Source organism: Tiliqua scincoides, chromosome 9 (assembly GCF_035046505.1).
Source record: "Tiliqua scincoides isolate rTilSci1 chromosome 9, rTilSci1.hap2, whole genome shotgun sequence".
Taxonomy (NCBI): domain Eukaryota; kingdom Metazoa; phylum Chordata; class Lepidosauria; order Squamata; family Scincidae; genus Tiliqua; species Tiliqua scincoides.
The window spans coordinates 36,759,064-36,774,719 of NC_089829.1; the positions used below are offsets into that span (position 1 = coordinate 36,759,064).

A 15,656-nucleotide genomic window follows, 5' to 3' on the forward strand; every position below is an offset into this window, starting at 1 on the left:
TCCTGTTTAACACAGACTTTGAGAGTTTATTCCTATTCACATTGTCCAGCAAAAGCAGTTCATTCTTTTGCCAGAAACTTTTTTGACTTTGGCTCATGTTCCAGAACAGGCTGACAGAAGTTAATATTTATTTCAATAATCTTTGGCTTTGACAGCTTGTAAGAGTAGTTTTTTATTGAATTTCCAAGTTAAATGATTCATCAGTAGCTTTTTTTTCTGCAGCTGCCTGAAGCACTTAGGGTCACAGCAGCTTGTCTCTGGCAGTTATTTGGATACTGTTAAGTAAATGTTGCTTCCTGATCCAGAGGGATCAGTTGTTTCTTCCCCCTCCCCCATTCCTTTCCTCCTCATGGTGAATGCCTGGATCTTTTTGAAATTTTGAATGATATATAAAAGCATGTTTTAGCTAGGCCTTGTCATCCCAAAGAAACTGCATTTTGCATGTACCTTATTTGAACTTCAAAAGCAAGAGTTTAAAAATACAAGTAAGATGCCATGGGTGAGCCTGAAGACATTTTAGTTATACCTACTTTCCCCATGGCCTGCCTAGCTGTATCTTGATAAAACTGCACAATGTAAAACAAATATAAACTATGAACCAAAATTAGGAATTGTAATGATTTTCTCTTAAGATGTAATTGCTTCAAGCAGTTTATCTAATCTCAGCAGCCCTAGGTCAGCAACTTTCTTGTAGCAATGGAAGTCCCTTTGCTAAGGGAAAGCACTCTCACTCAAGTGGTCTTCAGTCTGTGAAAAGCGAAGAGTCTCCTCAAACCCCAGTCTGCAATATTGGGCCACCTGCAAGATTGACAGGCAGGCACAGTGGGCAAATGAACTGCTGTACTTCCACTTCTTTTCCAGCCTTTGAGAAGTCAGGCCATCAGGTTCAAGGGACCCAACTTATTTTTTAGTTGCTTCAATGTCTCCACTTATGGCATGGCTAAGAGCACCCACCAATCCTGGGACGATGCGTGGGAGGGTGCCTCAATGCTGTACAACTCAGCTCTGTGTTATCTCTGGGCTGCCACTTTTTTAAGATGAGGAAAGAAAAACCCAGTGGAAAATCAATAAGAGCTGACAGGTTGCAAGATTAAATACTAATATATACAAGATTATTTAAATTGCAGACTTATACACAATTTTTTTAAATACGACATAGAGTTGTTGTTACCACATGATAGCCCGTAAAGAGCTTGGAAGGGGATTAGTTAAAGTACCAGATTACTGAAAATACAACTACCTAGGGACATACTGATTTCCTTCCCCCACCCCCTCTTCTGATAATCAAGCCTGCTGGCCTCATTCTTGGCAATGGCACTAACTCTCTCACATAAGCTTTTTAGTGAAGGAGTAGGACAGCACCAAGGGGAAAAACAACCCATAAGACAAGGTATTTTATGGTAAGGAGCAGGCCCATGAAGTAATGTGCATAATATGGCAAGAATTAGGATGGCTGTGAACAAAAAGATGATAATCGTGGTGCAAGCATTTGCTACACCTTGTGGGGTTCTGCAAATGGCTATGAATGCCTCTGCTAGCCCCAGCTGGTAAAGAGGCTGGAAGGTTATCCCTCTCATTCAGCCCTAAACACCATAACTTGCATCTTCATCACCTCAGGCCTAGACTGAAGAGCAGGCTATAACAACCGTGTGAATTGGGAAGCTGTGGAACAATGTGGAACACAGCAAATTACTCACAGACTGGGGTTAGCTACTGAGAGCGCTTTGTACCAATTTCATCTGGTCTCATTTCCGACAGCCCCCTGAGCACAGTTCAGTCAGGACTGCTTCTCCCTTCTGATCTCTGTTCTCCTAATCTGAACCAGCGAGACAAATTCACCTATCCAAGAACAGCATCGCATCTTCAGCTTCATGCAGCAGAAATCTGGGCTGATATCAATCAACATTTGATGAGTGGGTTGAGTGAAATGCGCCAAAGCCAGGCTCATGTTGAGAACAGCATTTTATTCTGTACAAGACACCGAGGGCGTAAATGACATACTACAAGCCAAGGTAAATAATCTAAATGGGTTTGAAAATGCAACTCAAATGACAGCATATCATACATACGACGGATGGGATTTAGATGAAACAATAATTAATACAGAGTAATGTCTTGCGGTATTTGGAGGGGCAGGAGACTGGAGGATGTGCACTCCTGCCATTTCCTAAAAAGTTTTGTTTGCTACACTTGCAAAACAAAAAGAAGTCTCAACAGTGCATCACCATTATTTCAGCTAACTGCACAATGTAAATGTAAATTTTTTTTTCTTTCCATTTCCTGGAAAATGGGTTATTATGTTTGGACTAGTAGTTCATTGTCTGAGTAAATGGAAAACGTTCATGAATTTTTCCCTGACTTTTCTCAACACCTACGAGCTATTTCAGAAAGCTACATGTATATTTGTGAGAGGGTGATCAGTTTGTGGATGAGCAAGTCATAAGTTAAGCCTTCCTCTGTAAGTTCTATGATTTTCACAGTGTTCAGACAAGCAGTGCCTCTCCCACCAGGACTAGAGCAGCCCAGGAATGCACGTATGAACTGGGACTTAGAAGAATAGCTAGTCTAGCTAGTTGTTGGCATCCTTCAGTCTTGGAAGACTATGGTGCCACGCTCTGAATGGTGGTTCTGGAACAGAGAGTCCTCTCCAGTGCGCGAAGCCTGGGTAAAGTAGGCATGGAGGATAGGCTGTTACCCATGCAGCAAATCCCCCCTCTCCACGTCGCTGAAATGGTCCAATGGAAAGGCAGAGGCCAATACGGTTGGTTCCAGTGGCGTCACAGGAGTTGCCAGAACATGACTGTGTTCAGCCATGAACTGCCTCAGGGACTCCAGCTCCGGATTTTGCCTCGAGGTTGACTCCTGAAGCCTTTTCCAGAACTGGATGTAGCCACAAGGCAGTGGAGGTTTGGGATCAGAGTTTTCCTTCTCTCAGATGAGCTGCCTTCCCAGGCTGACGAGTCCCATCTACCCGGTGGCTGTTTAGTCGCCTCTTATGACAAGTACAGCCAAACTGAGGGCCTATTCTTATCCCCAGCCCCCAGGGGTAGCTATTTCGTCTAGCTATTGACCAAGTAACTGATACAATTATGGGACTGACACTGAAATTCGAGTTTTAGAAACAATCCCTGTTATTCTGAAACACGGAAAGTCTGCAAGTCTCCCATCATACACAAGATGGCTGAGTGAGCTGTCTAGCACTGAATTAATGGAGAAAATGACCTTATCAAAGTGAATGAAAATGCCTGAAAAACAACTCTACTCTCCCTTCTGGAAATGCTGAACCCCTTTGTGGCTTAATATACTGTTGAAAAATTGGGCTTAGGAACTTTTGAAAATGTTATTCTGTGTGCTACCAAGGACATTTCCATCTCCATTATCTGTCTCTCAATACACTTGTTCATTCCCTCCCTGTGCAGAGATGATCTTCCATTTTCCAGTCCCTCATCTGCCTGACTTTTCTCATAACATTATATCTCATTCTTCCATGCTTCATTTGCTGAAAAAATGTATGAATAATCTAAAGAGCACTCATAACCAGAGACTTTTTTTTTTGCAAAGCCGAGGGAATGGGATAACTTAACTCTGGGCTGAAATGTCAGCAGAATGAAATCTAACTTTAGATTTTAAGTCTGCAGTGCCTTCTAGGACACCGCACTGCTTTTATTCAGAATGCTTTAAGCCAAAATGCAGACCCAAGATAAGAAGATTGAAATGCACCACCGTGCTTTCTTCTCTCCAATATTAGTGGTTTAGCAAAAAAAAAAAAAAAAAAAACCCGCAACCCAATGCATACATTTAGAGTTAGTGAAAGCAGAATTTGAGCTAGTGAAAGAAAAGAATTCTGGAAAGGACTTACCAACATACAACATGCATAATCATACTGCAACATCACCATTCTTAACAGAAGAGGTTGTCCATTGACATTTATCCCTTGTCAAACCATTCCTGTTTTGCAGAAGCCAGGACAAACATGAGGGTGCTACTCACTGCAATGGCTTATCTGACATTTCCTACCCAGATAGGCTGCAACTTCAGAAAAACAAGCCCCTCTTTCAAACAGCTCAGTGAAAGGTCTGTTTTGGAAGCACATGAGGCTCATGTTGGAAATGGGGCTGACTGGGAAAAGAGTTCAGAGGGAAGACTATGATGGGTCTCAAGGTTTTGCAAAGAGGTACTGTAGTTGACCAACAATTCTAGGTGAAGTAGTCCCAATAACAAATGGAACTGAATGAGGTGATAGAGTGGACAATTCCCCTTGTACTGGGATGGACCATTTTTAAGAGCCCCTCCCACATAAAAGCTAATATAACTGAAAGAAAGGTTATAGAGTGCTATCTGTTTGCTCAACAGCAGTGGTTCTCAACTGGTGGTAAACAGACCACAAGTTGTACACTGGGCGGTGTTGGGTGGTATACATAGCACCCACAGCCCAGCAGTGAGATCTCAATGGAAGCTTCCAACGGCGATAGGAAGCTAGAGCTCGCAGGTAGAGCTCTAGTGCAGTTTTCGAGCACACAAAAGGGCTGTCCTGCCCACTCTAAGCCTCTTACTGACCTTGGAAGCTTCCATTGTGGTCTCCGAACCCAGAACTAACTGGAGATGACATCATGGTCAGTTAATTCTGGTGGTACCTCCACGGACAGCGCGATAACATGTGGGATGTCAGGGAAGCAGCATTGAGAAATGCTGCTCTATAGCTTTTCTGTTTGCAAGAACGACAGCTTTTTAACAAGAACAGGAGCAAACAGCAACAATATCCTCTGCTTGCCATATGAAGAAGTACAACCCAGGCAAGGACTGGACTCTGCCACTGAGTTCTTTTGCATATGTGAAGCCAACCCAAGTATCCTGCAAAGAAGAGGCTTTTCTTGGAGCGTTGCATTTAAAAACAGAACGAAAATTTGCCCTTCTTAAGGGCGAGTTCCCACTTTTGGCCATATCATGCCCCTGTGCTAGTAAATCAATGAGGATTGACAGAAAGGATAATATGCATATCGAGTTGCATGGGAAAATCAAGACCAGAGCTCTGCAAGACAACAGGTTGAGGCAATTCAGAAGCACAATAAATACAGGTCTGCAGCCAGCTTTGTGTTTAACTGCATTGGATCTGCCAAATTAGCCATCTTCTGCTAGCCAGTGCATCTGCACAGATGTTCAGTTGTTTGGGATCCACCTTATTTCACAGGCTTTGGAATCGCAGAAGGAACACACCACCTTGGGGAACACTGTCTTGCCTGGACCCGCTTCAGGGGCAGCACAGCTCCTTTAGGGTAGCTGTAAAAGTGGCAAGGAACAGATTTCCATGTCTTGCGCTAAGTTGCAAGTTTGTGTTCCTTCCTAAACTGGGGAGGGGTACCAGGGGAATTGAACCGAACCAGAAGCCACCAAGGTTTCTCCTAAGAAGGAGCATGAAAAATCCCCCAAGTCCAAGATTGAACAGCAGCAGCTTTGTAGCAGGGGCTTTTTAAATTCAAGAGGACGCTCAGTTTCAACTCAGTACATTTCATGACAAAAATTGTGCATTAAAGATGTTATGACTTATTGCAGCAGTTCAATAAAAGACCCAGGCTATGGTGACAAGGCCCTGCAGTGCCCTGAGATGTCCACTTTGCCTGGTGCTGCAGTCTCCTCCGCTTGCCAAAAAGCACACAGAAAAAGTCCCATGGAGAAGGCATCGTCACTTGCAAGCATCTTCCAGCAACCTTTATTCATAGAATTGGCAGGATCCTTAAAGGTCATCTAGTCCAACCCCCTGCTTGTAGCAGGAAGTTCTCCTAGAGCATCTCCAGCAGTCACCTTCAATCCAGTTTCATTCAGCCCTTTCTTTCCCAGCCTTCAAAAAGCAATTGCCCAAGTGCCCATAGTTTTGAATCTCTTCTTCCAGACTTTGGATGGCAAGTTTTTCTGGATGCAGTCAATGCCCATTCATGGGCATCTCGTCTCCAGACATTGTTGAAATATCTTAAGTGAGCAAAGAACCAACCTCACTCTTTAAAAAAACACACAAACCAGTTCTTCTAACATTATGCAGAGAGATTCAGGCTGCAATCCTATGCCCACTTACCTGGGAGTGAGTCCCACTGAATACAGTGGAACTTACTTCTGAGTAGACATGGCTAGGATTGTGCTGTTAAACAGTCTAGATGTCATCAGGCTCTGCATGAGAATAGAGTTCACTTAGCTTTTCAAACTTGGGGCCCCAATCTTTCATATCTCCATACATCGCATCTTCATCCCAGCCACAGGACCCAAGGGAGCTCAGACTGCTGGCTTCTGAACACTCGCCTTCGGTGTAAAACACCTGCAAGGAATCGCAGGGCAGAGCATGGTGCTGTTCGTCAACATTTCTAACCACGCCAGAAAGGTAGCAGCCAAAATCTATGCTTGAGAAGGAGGAGGAGCAGCCCTTTCCAGCCATGGCAGAAGCTTCCAGAGGCTCCTTCGGGCCGAGGGGCAAGTCACAGCTCAAGGGACTGTGCAGCTCTGATCGCTTCCCTTTTTTCTTGTAGAGGGAGTAAGCTGGACTGGTTTGAAGAGACATCTGCAGCTCTGCCATGTTATAAGCATCCTGGGGAAAGAAATAAGGATGGTGTTATTACTCAGAACTCCCGCCAAAAAAATATGGTCCATTTTCTGTTACAGGGAATACGCCATTTTCACTGGGCTTTCATTCAACAGCCACAATCGAGCCAAGTAGCTACATGCAACAAGGAGGTTTACCCTTTGCTAACCATAGGCTTGAAACCTCCCCTCTGAATGCAGACATGGTGCCACCTCTTAAAGGCTGACTTCTTCTACAGAGACTGGTTGATGTCTAAAGTATTAGAAACACAACACACATGTAACTTCATGGGCATCTCTTCATACTGTCACCCTTGCTTGGTTTTTCTGCTACTTCATGTCTGTCAAAATTAGATATGGTTCCAAAATTCTTATTCCCCTTTTGCGTCTTGGTTTGCTGATGTGCAAGAGCGCATGGGCACATCAGTAAAATGTGCACAAAAAGAATCTTGATGCAATTGCACATTCAGATTGCTTTTTGGGGTAGTGTTTTCTCTTTTTTAAAAAATGTATTTTTAATTAACACACAGAGACATACAAACATATAACATAAATTTAGGAGTGCTAAATACCATATACCATTACTCATTAATCATACTATATCTCCGAATCTACTACTCATCTACTTCTGCCTCTTATTAGTTTTAGTTATCTTTTAGTTTTTTACAGGCCTGATTCCTCTGTGATTTGCTCTTTTGTGCTCTTTTTATTCTGTCTTTTAATCTGACTACTGTTTTTATGGTCTCTGTTAATGTGTTTTTAATATGTTTTTTATCTGCTATTTGTGCTAATTTGTTTTTTAAATCTGTTTTTTACATGTTGTTAGCTGCCCTGGGTCCCTTTTAGGGAGAAGGGCAGGATACAAATGATGATGATGATGATTAGTTTATCCATTTATTTATATATTATATACTAAATTTTCCCTAATGCCCTGTACTATATTTTCTAAGTTTTCACTTTCTATCAAACATAAACTCGCTTCAATTATTAATATTAAAACAAAATAATCTAATTACCAAAGTATAACATATAAAAAAGTTCTTCCATCTACTTCTAACTCTTCTACTCATTTATATATTTCTTATATCAAATATAATAGATTTTTCCTAATTCCCTATAATATCTTTTCTAAATATTCACTTTTTATCATCTCAGCTAGTTCAATTATTAATATCAAATAATAATCTAATTTCCAAATTATAATAAAACCAACAGTCTCTTATAATATGTTCTTTACCATTCTCCAATCTAATTCTCCAATCTGATTACATTTTTTTCTTTAACATAATAACCACCTATGAAACAATTCATCCACACGCTAACATTTCCAGCTATTTTTTCTAATTCATTCTAATTCATATATAAATCAATTTCATATATATTTATTTTTTAAGTAAATTTAAACCAGTTATTAACTAAATAAAATCCTCCAATTTTCTTTAACCCTCCTCAGGTTTCTTTTTCTTTCTTTCTTTCCATTTTTTCTCCTGTAATATCTTTAATAAATTATCTCCATAACAGATTCCAATAAGCCCACACTATCTTGTATAAGGTATGTTCATTCTTCCAATTAACTGGGATATGTTTTCTTCTTCTTGTTCCAACAAATTTTGTATTTTGTGCACCCATGTTACTCTGTCCATCTTCTCTATTTCAATCTCTATCAGCGTCCCCTCTAGATCCTGTTGATTTTCCACTCTTCTAATTTCTGTATCCACTCTTCATCCCTCACCATCATCTTTTCCGCTTTCTCCTTCTGTTTATCTTCTGTTTTCTTCACATCTTCCAATTGCTCCTTGCACACATCTATCTGTTGAGAGAGAGTCTTTAAACTGGCTTGAATCTGTAAGGACCAACTCAACTGCTGCCTTCTCATTGTGAGCAATTTTTCCAAATTTTTGAGGATCATTTGAGTCCAAATATCTGGAACAGGCTCCATCTTGCAATTTCTCTCTAATCCACAAGATGTCCACAGCATATTATTCTCCTTACTTCCACCACATGTTTTTTCAGTCAGGCATTTTTTGAATTTTTCTTACAGATAACAGTGTGATTAATGGAGAAAAACAAAACAAAAGAAACAGTCTCAAGGAGACAAAACTCTTCCAAGTCTAATAAAAATTATGTCCACAAGTAATTCTGGATTTTAGTCCACACACCAAATTATATTTATAATTATAATCCACGACCAATTTATTTCACTACAAAGATAAAGAGCACTTTCAACATCCTTAAAAAGTTTCTCATTAACACCTTCAGTGTGTCCAGGGCTTTTAGCCAAATCAGTCAATCAAAGCCGGGGACAATATTAACACATACTTATCTTAAATTTCCAACTTAAACTTTACGCTTCATGCTTTTTCTTCCATATGGTATCTTAGCACAGAGCCAGCAGCTTGATTGCAGACACTGCACCTCCCCCAATACTGTCCCTGATGATTAGGTTTCCAAGAAGAAAGCCCGCCCGCCCGCCCCCCCCCCCAATCAGGGTTCCAAAATCTCTGGCACCTGCACCATGGAAAGATCTTATCTCTCCTGATAAAGATCTTCAGATCCCCTTCAGACCTGCAGTTTTTTTTTGGGGGGGGGGGGGGAAACAGACTGTCTCTCAGGAGCCCCTGAAGACATGTCTGTTCATCCACTGTTGGCTCCTCCTCCCCTGGGTAGTGTTTTCTCAATGTGAGTGTGTGTACATCTATGAGGTTCATAGAGAGAGGACAAAAGGCAAATGATCCATGGTCCCAATTCTGATCAGGGCCCCTCACAACTGCTTTGTCCTAGGTGGAAAAAGAGCACCCAATGGTGCAAAGAGCAAAATAGTCACAAAAGGCTTCAATTCGGACATGAACTGTGGCGGGGTTAATGCCCCCCTCCTCCAACACTGCAATCCCATAAGAACATAAAGAAAAGCCCTGCTGGATCAGGCAAAAGGCCCATCCAGTCCTGCTTCCGATATCTCACAGTGGCCTACCAGATGCCTCAAGGATCCACAGAGGTCCTGATCTGGCTGTTACACAAGCCCATCAGCTTCATGGCACACATAGTTTGACCCCATTATAAAAGGTTCTTCTGGCCTTAGAGAACACTGCTGCTCCCACCAACCTCACCCTGCGTACATGCAGATCCTTTGCCTCCTAGTACCAGGGCAGAGAGGAAGTCAATCTACATTTGAACCACACAAACTAGTTTTACAGCTTTCCAAAAGGAAGAGTCACAAAATGCCTGACATGATAGGCAAACAATGAGCATTTCTTCCATTTACATCCCCCCTTACATGGGTAAACCTTCCCCCCCCTTACAATTTGCATGGGGAGCTAATCTTATTATACACTAATAGGATTTGTGTACTTAGCTCTCTCTGTGCCACCTTGAAGATAAATATCCCTTTAAGTGTTTAAAACATGTTCACGGAAATTCATCAAAAATTTTCAGCTTTTTTACCAGCACAGGAAACTTCCTTTTGACAAGCAAGATGTAGGAAATTCTAAGTGTAAGCCCACTTCTGTAGCATTTAGGTCTAGTCTGAAAAGGAACACTGCTGAGAATTAAAGCACAATGACTTTACATGCTTTCCTTTCATTTTGCTGGCTTCATGAGCAAAGCAAGCTTCCCCATATTATTATGCTAATCAATGGGGGGGGGGGAAATGGTGATCACAGGGTGATTATAAAAAAAAAAAACTTCTCAAATGTTTTAGATGCCCTAGAGCAGTGATTTTCAACCTTTTACATCTCACATCACACTGACAAGGCACTAAAATGGTCAAGGCACACCACCAGGTTTTTGACAACTGACAAATATTAATTATTTTAATTATTAAATGACCTCCCCCCAAATTCCTATGGCACACCTATGGACCACCTGTGGCACACCAGTGTGCCATGGCACAGTGGTTGAAAATGGCTGCCCTAGAGGCTGCTGCCTGATTTATAAATGCCAAGGGGTGTGGCTATAATGATGTTTGGGCAGCCTCCCCCCCCCCCCAAGTAGCAACTTGTCTAATCCTTAGCCCAGCAGTTTTCAAACTCTCCAGGAGTCTGAAAACCGCCCTAAGTTCTTGGGGATCGGGGGAAAGAAGCGGGGGCGAGGAGAAGGCAGCGACATGATCCCCAAAATCGAGCCACTCAGGGGGCTGCAGGGGCTTGGCTGTACTTACCAGAGCCTCCTGTAGCCTCTCAGGGGTGTGGGGAGCCCTGCATGACCTTCTGCAAGGCACCCCGAAGCTTTGAAAACAAAAGCGGAGCAAATGCACCCCACCTCTGCAATTGCTTCCAGAGCAATTGAAGTGGAAGTGGAAGTGGAGCACGATAGCTCCACTTTCACTTTTGAAGCACTGGGGAGCCCTGCAGAAAGTTGCACAGGGCTCCCCACGCCCCCAGGAGGCTGCAGGAGGCTCTGGTAAGTGCAGCCAAGCCCCTGCAGCCCCTGAGTGACGCAATCCTGGGGATCGCGTCGCTGCCTCCTGCCTGCCTCCTGACTGTCCCCACCCCTTAAGGGGAATGAGGCCAGGGCCCTCAGGCTGGGGCGTTGTGACGCCCCAGTTTGAAAAGACCTGCCTTAGCCTAATCTGTCCTATCAGTTTCGTGACTGAACAAAAATTGGGTCATGACCCACTGGTGGGCCCCAGACCCACAGTTTGAGAACTGCTGCTATACTGTACACACCTTCCTGAGAATAAATCCCATGGGAAACTTACTTCTGAGTAAATCTGTATAGAATTGCACTGATTAAATTCGAATATGAGTAAAAACAAATAGTGCTGAGGTTCAAAAGCATGTGTTCTTTGCTTTTACATTATCTCAGAAAAGGTATCTCCTCCCATAAGAAGGGAGTGCCTCTTCTAAGGTGCGGTTTGCCATGATTTGACAAAATATGACTACAGGAGCCATTGCATGCCAAAAAGCATAGCACAGCGGTCTTCAACCTTTTACATGCCACGACCACAATACGTAAAATATGAGACTGGAGATCCACCACCGTTCCCTGTTTGCTTCCCAGGATCCAATCCACTGACCTCCCATCCCTTCCCACCTCTTGTGTATTCACAACAACCCTGTCAGGTAGCAGCCTGAGATCAGCCAGACTTAGGAGCTGTGGGGTAAAACAGTGAGAAGAGGCTGTGCAGGATTATGTCAAGAACTCAGTTTTGATAAGATAGTAGCATCACTGGATCAGATCCAAGCCTTCTCTTGCACAGGCTTTGAAAGATTGCCATGATCCCCCAAATGAGGCTTTGCAACCCCACTGGGGTCACCAGCACAGGTTGAAGAGCACTGGCATAGCAGGTTATTTTCTGTCTGATCTGAGACACCTTTGGCCAACCCAGAAAAATGAGACACCCTTACTTGGTCCTGCTCTCCACCCCCTTCTTCATTGTAGTTCAAGATGTTCTCTCGGATGCCCTCCAAGTCATCTTGACAGGTGGTGACGTGGTAGACTCCTCCGTTCATACTTTTGTGACTCTTCCACCGAGTCCACAGGAAAACGCCACTGAACAGAACTGGATCAAGAGATAAAGAGAAATTGACATTTAGAAACGGAGTCCAAGTGTCACAACGGAAATACAGCAGAACTTCAGGAATTATGGTTTTCATGCTGGAATACCATGTGTGAAATGACTCCTTGAAAGATGTGAAAGTTTGCACATGGAATGGCCCCTAATCAACATACTCAAAATGTTGAGAGTCAGTGTCTGCTCCCAAGCAGTGCAACCCCAGTAGTTCTATCAAAGTCAGTGGAATTCTGCTGATTTAAGTGTGCACAGATTTGGATCTTTAAGTACACAATCCAATAAGCACAGCTACAGTCTTAGCAGCAACTTAAGATCATCTTTTGATTTACTATTAATAGCAGTAAATCAGTTAGAAGGCAATGCCCAGAGCAGAGATGAAATATCTTAGCAACTACATTTGGGCTGCAATTCTAAGAGCGTTTACATGAGAAAATTCCATGAAATCAACAGCTATTGGTTTAAATTAAATTTATATAAAACTGCAATGTTAACAACAACAATGTAATCCAGTTAGTTAGGTTTAAAAACTAGCCAGCTTGGATTGGTTGGAGTGTTTTTTCTTACAGTCTTCTCCCTATTGGATAGAACAGAAATAAGGACCTACCTTATATGTTTGTCATGTGGAATGAATGGCATGAAGATGGTAAACTGCTTTATTGGCTAAAATCGCTGATGACAAATGACACAAATGGGGGGAAAAAATAATGACATTTTAGCAACTCCATAAAAGCCATCACATAATGTTTATCCCATTGTACCAACATGTCTTCTTGTACTGTATTGTCCACAAGGCAGGGAAAACCTTTCCACACACACACACAAAAACACCAAATGGATCAGGGAGGAAGGAGATGAGAGAGTAGATGCAAGGGGAGAAAGAAAGTTACAATCAGCACATTGGCAACAGCTGCCACCCATCCTCCATCTTTCCCTTCCAAGAACATGTGGGCAAGCAGTGCCTCCTGTTCATGCAGAACCTCCCCTCCCCACCCCATCAGATTTCCTTTCCTTGAGAAATCATAAGACTGAGACCTCCATGAGATTGTCTTTGTGGAGTGCCTAACATGTTGTTGGAGATGGTTCAAGCGGAGAACCTGTGCCAACATCTGAATCAGGGCAGAGAGCATTCATTGGAGGGGGAGGGGAAAGGAATCATCTATTGATCATAGAGGTGGTATATTGGAATTTACCAGCAAAACATTCACTGCAGACCTCTGGGGAGGATGTATTTTGCGCCAGTGTAATAGGATAGTCTCATCTCCACTTTGTCCTGATGACAAACATCTCAGGAAACAAGCCCATCTGTCTTACCTGCTGTTGCACTGTTAATGTCAAGGCCAAGTACCAGGGATTGGGCACTCGCAATTCACAGACTTGAATTGTGAACATGCTGATTTGAGTCACAAGGCACCGACTCGCAAGTCGGACCTGAACGGTCATGACTCAAATAAACGTAAGTCATGAAAACTTGTCATTTTAGGACCAAGACTTGGCAACTCAGTTTTATGTGTCTGCATGCTTGCTTACTATTTTTTATCCCCCGCTGCACCGCCCCAAAAGATCTCATAGTCAATCTGGAAGCCAGCATCCAAACCAGTGCAAGAAACAGACTTGGTGGGAGGAGGGTAGGTTGGTTCCAGGAGGCAAGGCCTGGGGGTGTGGAGGGGATTAGAGAAAGTGCATGAGGCTTGGGAGAGGAACCATAAGGCTGGGCTGCCAGGACATGGAAGGGAGCAGGCTCTCTTGTCCATCTTGGAACGGACAATTGATTGGCCAAATGGATGGCCTTATTTTCTTCTCTGGATGAGAGGGGAGCCCAATGGAGGGGGGTGGGGGTTCCTGCAATAGAAAAATGCCTGGTTAGGCCAGGGAGGGGAATCCCTCCACCATCACTTTTTTCTGCACAGTTGCGCCTGACTCGCGGCTTGATTCGCTTTTCGAAGACTCTGACTTAAGAATGACTCTAAAAAAGGCTTAGGATAGTCATGACAGCCACCAGATATGACTCGCAAGCAAGTTGAGTGAAGAGGATGGAGACTTGTGACTCAGCACAGTGACTGGGGCACATCCCTGGCAAGTAGAAGAGAAAGATCTAAGACCAACCTTCACTTGCCACCTCTGCTACAGTCACTGAATGACTTTAATTGTTTATAGCCAACAGTGGGGCAAGCCCTCCACCTTCTGTTTATTTATTTAATAGATTTATATGCTCCTCCTTCATCTATATTAGGGGGGTGTACAAAACAGTGTGACTGTCATAAGAGCCATTTAATATGTTTTTGATATTGATTTTGTCTGATTGCTCTAAGCAGCATTGATTTTGCTGCCTGCCTTGAGAATGGCAATGGAAAGGAGAGACACAAAATAAATGCCTTGTTTTTTATCCTCAGATTTGAAAGCTGCAAGAGAAGATTTGTTTTGAACATGCTTCCTATTTAAATATTACCCATCAAATGCAACTTGCTTCACAGTTATCACTGACAGTAACCCATTAAGGGCACAGGCTTAAGATCCCCTCTTACTTAATAGTTTAGCCAGCATTTAACTTGGGCCAAGCTTTCCATGGCTCAATCTGGAATCCTTTTTCACCAGTGAAACATGTGAAATGATAATGAGGAATGTGCCTCTGGGTACAACAGAATGCCTGTCACTAACCACCGAGCAACCATAACCATCCGTTACGTATCTGGTGATTAAAAGTCAAACTAGACCTTTGAGGCAGAATGTGTTACACAGAAGCTGGGTCTAAGATGCATTAAATCTTGGCACCTCTCCTTTTGGAAATTAAGCCTCACGTTTCAGCATCTCCTGTATGCCCTGTCAAAACCTGTTAATAAAATATATTTTTTCTAAATCACCTAAAATCTACTAGGTGCCACAAAAAGATTGCCAGGCTAAAAAAAAACACAAAACCTGTTTTGTTTGCTCAACCATTAGATAGAATCTAATTGTGCTGCTTTTGAAGTGGATGCTGTTCCACAGTTTATTTCAGCGGTTCTGAAATTGCTTTCTATTTTAGTCTTGTATTGTTTTAATCTGCTATAAACTGCCTTGGAGACCATTTCATCAAGAAGTAGGAGTTTAAATCTTTAAAATATATAATAAGTAATATTTGAGGCACAGCATGCCCATGGGAAGGAACCAAACTAAATAGACACAAAAGAGATGGGGAGGGGAAGGGAAGGAAAATGGAACAGAGAAGTGGCATAAATGTGCCCTATTCCTAACCTTTGCACAATCAGCAAAATCAGAATGTGATTTCATGTATGCCCTTTTAGCAGTGGCGTAGTTAGAGGGGGTGCAAGGCACTAAGATTTTGCAGGTACCTGAACACACTATGTTAGCAGCCCCTCCTGCCAGCAGCCTCCGTTTTGCTCCCCCTGCCCAGAGTGGCTCCGAAAAGAAAGACGAGGGGCCGCTGGCAGGGCACATTCAGGCACCTGCAAAACTTAGTGCTTTGCACCTCTTCTAGCTACTCTACTGCCCCTTAGTCATGAATATTATGTGGTGGAACTGGCCACTGCTTTAAAGCAAGATAAACGTAAGCTTGAAAACACATCTGTCACACAAAAACTGATAA

General features: G+C 42.8%; 1 protein-coding gene across 2 annotated transcripts; it reads right to left on the minus strand.

Annotated features, from left to right (window-relative positions):
- Positions 1-1,944: 1,944 nt before the first annotated feature.
- Positions 1,945-15,576, minus strand: LOC136660417 (cadherin-15-like). Of its 2 annotated transcripts, XM_066637580.1 has the most exons (3): positions 11,910-15,576; positions 8,297-8,374; positions 1,945-6,571 (listed from the first exon to the last, which is right to left on the minus strand). In XM_066637580.1, the coding sequence occupies exons 1-3, from the start codon at positions 12,156-12,158 to the stop codon at positions 6,143-6,145; spliced, it is 756 nt and encodes a 251-aa protein (XP_066493677.1). In that variant the 5' UTR covers positions 12,159-15,576; the 3' UTR covers positions 1,945-6,142. The 2 variants fall into 2 exon arrangements, with proteins under 2 accessions (XP_066493677.1, XP_066493678.1); XM_066637581.1 differs by lacking the exon at positions 8,297-8,374.
- Positions 15,577-15,656: the final 80 nt, after the last annotated feature.